General features: G+C 34.1%; 1 protein-coding gene across 1 annotated transcript in view; it reads right to left on the bottom strand.

Annotated features, from left to right (window-relative positions):
* Positions 1-5,539: 5,539 nt before the first annotated feature.
* Positions 5,540-7,301, bottom strand: part of LOC128860193 (regulating synaptic membrane exocytosis protein 1) — a 265,936-nt gene continuing 264,174 nt past the window's right edge. Inside the window, exon 15 of the mRNA XM_054097507.1 lies at positions 5,540-6,126. Coding sequence (XP_053953482.1) covers positions 5,935-6,126 — 192 coding nt within the window. The 3' untranslated portion in view covers positions 5,540-5,934. The remainder of the gene's footprint in view (positions 6,127-7,301) is intronic.

Raw genomic sequence — 7,301 nt, 5'->3', positions numbered from 1 at the left:
ACACAGCTAACGAAACAATGGCTCTTTTGCGCGAAACATTTGATGACCGAATAATCTCACGTCGCGGCGATGTCAATTGGCCGTCAAGATCATGATTGATTTGACACCGTTGGACTTCTTTCTTTGAGGTTATTTGAAAGAAAAGGTGTACGTCGATAAGCCAGCAACAATTGAAGAGCTAAAGGATGAGATAATTCGGAACATTAACGGCATAGAACCTCAATTATGCCTCAGCATCATCGAAAATTTGGACCATCGGATGGAGGTGTGCCGTCGAGGCCGCGGCGGCCATTTGGCCGATATTTTGTTCCATGCGTAATTGAACCATACCAATAATACCATAATAAAGAGAAATGACAATAATTTAGTAAAAAAATTGTATTTTATTCAAAATCAACACCGGCCCTTGAAACTTAGCCAACCTTTAGTTTCTTCATGATATGACTATTCAAGCATATCCAAGTAAAAATCAATAATCTGTGTGAACTTTTCATATTTCGTAAAACTTTGATATGCAAATGGATATGCAAATGTGTTAATCAGTATAAATCAGTTATCGGTTCTTCATTTGGATATGGTTTGTGTGTTGTTTCTGCGAAAAGGTTCAAAAAGTTTTCTGGAAATTTTCCTCTTTTTCAAGAATAGAATAACTCAAGCGTGCATCAGAAATATGATCTTGCAGCGCAGTGCTGAGTGGCTCTTGCGCATGGAGCAGCTGCGACTACAATCCACGTTAATTTTGAAAGAATTTGCTGCCCAAAAAACGACATTTCACTTTTATAATCCTTATAACGTTCCTTGCGACTTTTCTTAGTCCTCAACATGAATTCGCACCTCAAGCGAGTGCATGTAGGTGAAGGAAGCTGTAAGTGGTAACTTCGAGCGATTACCGAGGATGCTGCCAATAGTGGTCGCAACGTTGACTTAATTATGGAGATTATTCTGAAGGCCGATAACCAAGTTTTGGTCACAACTGAATATTAAGTTGGGTCTTATTAACAAATCCGCATCATCTAATTGTCAGAGCTCGCACTTGGCTTGGAAATATAAATTAGTTGATGAAATGCCTTTATACAACAAAAATGTGGTGATCTACTAAAGAAAGTTGTCGAAATACAAATAATAAACAATGGTGGTTATGACTCAGACTAAGCAGGCAAAATTTAGAGAAAACACAAATTCACATCTAAATTTTAAACTTGTCAATCCGCGTTTTTTAAAGTGAAATTTTAGCAAAATAAGTAAAAATTTTAAGCGGCTAATAGTCGATTTGATTTTATATACATTTTTTGGTCGCTGTCAGCTCTTCAGTTATTTCACATAACGAGTACAATTTATAAAAATTTTTTTTTGCAAGCTGTTTTGCGCAAATTTTTTTCATAAAACTCAGCTAGCAAATTTAAAAATAAAAGTCCGCATGCTCGCCCATGTTTATCGAAAGGTTGTATGTTTTCTCTCAAACAACCAGAATTCAATATTTTGGGTAAAGGACACATTTATCGGTAATATCAAAATAAGTCGGGGTTTCCTTCCTGATGCTATAACTCCAGAACGCACCAACCGATTTCCACGGTTTTGTATTCGTTGGAAAGGTCTCGGGCTCCGTGAGGTTTATAGCATGACTGAGCAGAGAGTTAATTTCATATGACATTTATTATGCGCACGTTCTTTCAAACGCTAACTTAAACCCGGTATTGTATTCACTGTGAAATTGTGAAATTGAGGTTAAAGTTATTCGCTTCCTAACAGTTCAATTGGAAACCATCAAATCGATCACGCGTATTGTGCAAATTTTTATTCAGCTTCATCTTACATCGCTTACGCATTCGAACGAATAATCCCGACATGCAAATAACCGATGAAATCTACAATGAGGGATTGATTCTGATTGAGGATCAATGCTTGACTTTTGCAAACAAACTACAGATGGAAGTAGGAATGATTGCGCCAAATCGATCGATGCACGATGCATTCAACCAAGAATTAAATCGAGAGCTGCAATACAATGTTGATACATTGCAGGAATTCGTTCGAAATAATGTGCCGTTGCTGAATGAACAGCAAAAACAAGTATACGAAACATTAATGTAAGCGGTGGGCAATAATACTGGTGGTCTATTCTTTCTGGACGCACCTGGAGGAACAGGAATTGGAATTGCGGCAACTCTTCTAGATGGCGGTCGTACTGCACATTCTGCCCTTACGTTGCCACTCAATTTAAACACAATCGATACTCCAACATACAATATTTTCCGATCCAGTGCAATGGGAAAATTTCTTGATGCAATGCAAGCTCATTGTTTGGGATGAGTGCACAATGGCACATAAGAAATCTTGAAGCACTTAACTTCACACTGAAGGATCTTCGGCGAAATAACAACATCGAATTCAGGCAGACGTTGCAGGTAGTTCCCCGTGGAACGCCTAAAGATGAATTGAATGCTTGCCTAAAGGCATCACCTTTGTGGAATAACGTAAAACATTATCGCTAACCACTAATATGAGAGTTCAACTTCAAAATGATTAAAGTGCTGCACAATTTTCCAAACAATTTGTTACCTGTTGGAAATGGAAAAGTCCCAGTTGATGCGACAGCTGGATTAATTACTCTTACCAACGACTTTTGCCGATTTGTAGACTTTCAATTAGCTCTTATTGAAAATGTTTTCCCAAACATTAGTGAGAATTATCAGAATTATGCTTGGTTAAGTCACCGAGGAGTTCTCGCCGCAAAGAATAATGATGTACACGCACTGAATTTCACCATTCAATCAAAAAGCGATGGCGCTTTGGTGACATACAAATCCGTTGATTCCATAACAAATCCCGATGATGTAGTAAACTATCCAACGGAGTTTTTGAACTCTCTGGAGTTACCATGATTTCCACCACATAACTTGCAACTCAAAGTTGGTTCAGTCATTATGATATTGCGTAATTTGAATCCACCGCGACTTTGCAACGGTACTCGACTTGCGGTGAAAAGACTTACGCCGAATTTGATTGAGGCAACCATTATTAACGGAAAGTACGCAGGTGAAAATGTATGCATTCCTCGAATACCAATGATTCCGACTGATCTTCCGTTTGACTTCAAACGATTGCAATTTCCGGTTAGCCTTGCGTTCGCAATGACAATTAACAACTCGCAGGGTCAATCGCTTAGTGTTTGCGGGATAAGTTTAGAAAATCATTGTTTTTCACATGGGCAGATATGCGTTGAGGGTTCACGAGTTGGGAGACCAAAGGACAAAAAATATGGTTTACTAAAAAGTACTTCAATGAAACGGAAAATTTGCGGACACGTATAACGCTTCGATTCAGTATTTACTTTGGATTCACTTTCATTTTTTATTTAGAGAAGTTCAACTAAATTACACTTCATTTTTGTAATCGAAATCAATTCATTACTGTTATGAAATGAAATATAATTTTTTCTTTTCAAACAAACAAAACAAAAAAAATATTTTTTCTTCATCCTTTAATCACCAAACGAAATGTTATAAAAAACGAAACGGAGTTTACCGGGTTTGCTAGTAGTAAATAAAACTTTTTTCCAAAAAAAAAAACTTAAAAAAAATTAGAAAAAATTTAAAAAAAAATTAAAAAAAAAATTCAAATTATATTGATACCTACCATTTTTAATTACAGTTTTAGACAAATAGGGAAATTATTTCTTTTTACGAAAACAAAACCTACTCGCGGGCTTTTAGAGCTATTTGCCATATAATGACATTAAAAATTAAAAAAAAAATTTTCGTTTTCAAATACAACCCAAAAAAAAAAAATTTTTTCTTCATCTTTTAATCCCCAAACGCAATGTTACAGAAAAGGAAGCCATCTGGTGGCGAAACGGAGTTCGCCGGGTTTGCTAGTAGTAAATAAAATTTTTTTCCAAAAAAAACTTAAAAAAAATTAAAAAAAAAACAATTTTTAATTATATTGTTACCTAACATTTTTAATTATAAAACTTTTTTCCAGAAAAAAAAACTTAAAAAAAATATAAAAAAAATTTAAAAAAAATTAAAAAAAAATTAAAAAAAAATTTCGAATTATATTGATACCTAACATTTTTAATTATAGTTTTGGGCAAATTAGGAAATTATTTCTTTTTGCAAAAACAAAACCTATACACGGGCTTTTAGAGCTATTTTCCATATTATGACAATAAAAATTAAAAAAAAAAATGTATAATTTGGCTGAATTTTCAGTTGTTGATTTACTTTAAAGTTTTTGCCAGTGAAATTTAATATTCATGATTTCTATGTAGGTAAACTCGATTGTACAGTCGAGTCCAGCATCTCAGCGTTAAATTATTTCGTTTTCATTTGTCATAGTTTGCTACTCCCCGCCTTAGCTTATTGTACTTGACTTAATAGATGTTGTTTTTTTGTGTAGTAATTTATCATAAATGAATATTATTTGTATCAAGCTGAAGGCTCTAGCAGCCAGCGCTTCTGTTTTTAAATAAAATAAGTATTTATATAATTTTTTATTTCGCTATGGATTTAAATTTTATACAGTTAATTTTTATTTTGTCTATTTATATATAACATTACACCTTAAACGTACACCCAATTTAATTTTTCTGCTATTTAAAATACAACAAATTTGCCTAAAAATAGTTTATGCAAAGCTATGCCCACGACCATAGCCTTCTTTTGTTTTATTTTCATTGCAACAACTCATTTCTCCTTTTTCCATCCACATCTGGTCTGATTACCAGCTAACAACTGCAACAGCAATAATGAAGTGTATTTGTGGTGGTGCATATTAAAATCACATAAAATTGCCTAATAACTTTGCTTATTTGCCAGTTTGGGTTGAACGCCTAAAAATAGACTAACCACTTTGCCCACGCACTTTATATCCTCTAACAATTATTTATTGCGCTATCATTCGCTGAATTTGTAAGTAGGAACACATTTGCAAAAATATATAAATATACATATAAAATTTAAATTTTGTATACAAGTGTAATGGAAGCGATGGTGGGCGTGGAATGATGGTGCTTACGCTGGTGTTTAATTTTTTGTTGTTTGTTTTCATAGTTGTACTGCTGTGATGAGTGCTTCAGTGCTAAGGTACGCAATATTCCATTAATTATATTTCTATTTTCACATTTTTCTAATAATCCTATCTGATAATCCTACCTGCTTTACATTCAATTGCAACAAAACAACCATTTATGTATGAGTGTATATCTTATAGTGCCTTTACTTGTGTAGTTGAGTGACTTTTCCTCAAAAAGTGAGTGTTACGTGTTAGAAAAAGCAAAGCGAAATCGACCAAATAATTGTCAATCCGTCTTTTAAAACTGAAATCTTACTTTGCTCTTTGTATTCATTCATTCTAAATATGTGCGTGCAAATCGTAACTGACTCTTCCTTACAATCCACGCAAAGTATATATGTATGTATGCTTATGTTTATATGGGATATAGTATATATGGTGTATGTAGTGGTGTATCTTGCCACAAATTACATAGCAGCATCCCTTATTAACTCTTTTTAACAAAATATGCATTACTTTTCCTGCTTTTGGTTTTTAAAAATACATTTGCAATTTCTTGCATTTCCAAAAGACCTTTGCATCTTTGCAGCTTTTGGAAACTCTGCCACAACCACTCCTAAATCTTAATTTACTTAATTTAATAATTAATTGTATGTAGTTGTAAGTAATATTTCATTTTTAAATAGTTGCCAATATTAGCCCTTGAATTCTAACAAATTGCCAGTGAGCATTTACGCTACATAAAACATTATTATCATTATTGTAATTATTATTATTATCATTTTGCTTATTATAGAATAAAATAGTTGTTGGTGTTTTTGTTGTAGTTGCTCTTTTTCGTTTTCCATTCTTTATTGTTTCAGTTTTTGTAGTGGTGTCGATTTTATTATTGTTCATTGTATTTGGTGTGTGCGTGATCGGTCAAGGAGAATTATCCGAATCCGATCCGCCTAATGAGTGCATCGGAAATAGTGGATACCAACCGCCGATGCGTTGCGAAGCATTGATCTTGTCTAGATTGACCTCAGTGCCGCCCAAACCTTGATTGTGTTCAAAGCCGACACAACGTTGCCAGACCATGATGACGATATTGCGCCCGAAAACATCGGCACTCTGGAAGAAAGATAAAAAAAAACATCAATAAAGTTAAACAATTTCACGATTTGAAACATCGAAACAAATGAATGTGAATACGAATTCGAGTATGAACGTAAATATGAATATGAGTAAGAATTTGAATGTCAATACAAATATGAACAGAAATATGAATATGAAAATAAATATGAATGCGTAAAGAATTTGGATATAAATATGAATAAGAATAAGAATATGAATATGAATATGAATATGAATATGAATATGAATATGAATATGAATATGAATATGAATATGAATATGAATATGAATATGAATATAAATATGAATATGAATATGAATATGAATATGAATATGAATATGGATATGAATATGAATATGAATATGAATATGAATATGAATATGAATATGAATATGAATATGAATGTGAATATGAATATGAATATGAATATGAATATGAATATGAATATGAATATGAATATGAATATGAATATGAATATGAATATGAATATGAATATGAATATGAATATGAATATGATTTTTTTTTTTTTTTTGTTTTTGTTGAGGTGGCACAAATCATTGAAAGCCGAAAAGTGTGGGGCCTTTCGACTCACCCACTGAAAAACCCACCCCAGCTCCGTTTTCCTTCCACCGCGGGACAACCATTAGGCATGACTTCACGGGAGGGGGAGCACCCTATTGCCAATTCTTGAAAATTTGCGCTGTGTTATTCAGCGACGTCAACCGTCAATTATCACTTGACGGGAAGGGGAGCGGCCTATTGCCTCTTCATGAAGATCTGCGCTGTTGTTCAGCGGGACGCAGTTTGGAGATTACTATTTTTGCCATATTACATACAGCGGACCAATATTCTTCTGACTCTAACATAATATCGACTAGGTTATCAGCCGAAATTGGCTTCCCCAACCTAGTGCTTAATTCCTCCCTTTCGAACATAAATCGCGGACAGACAAAGAAAACATGTTCTGCGTCTTCTACAGCTGGTGCACAATGAGAACACTACGGGTCGCCTTCGTGCTTAAACCTATATAGATAGGATTTAAAACACCCATGTCCCGTCAGTATTTGGGTCAGATAATAGTCTAACTGTCGATGCTTACGGTTAACCCATTTGGCTATTAAGGGAATCAGACGGTACGTCCAGCGTCCATTCAGGGACGAACTCCAACTTC

This window comes from Anastrepha ludens, chromosome 4, assembly GCF_028408465.1.
Source record: "Anastrepha ludens isolate Willacy chromosome 4, idAnaLude1.1, whole genome shotgun sequence".
In the NCBI taxonomy this organism is placed as follows: Eukaryota; Metazoa; Arthropoda; class Insecta; order Diptera; family Tephritidae; genus Anastrepha; species Anastrepha ludens.
Note: the sequence above shows the minus strand (reverse complement) of the source record. Positions and strands in the feature narration are given on the sequence as shown.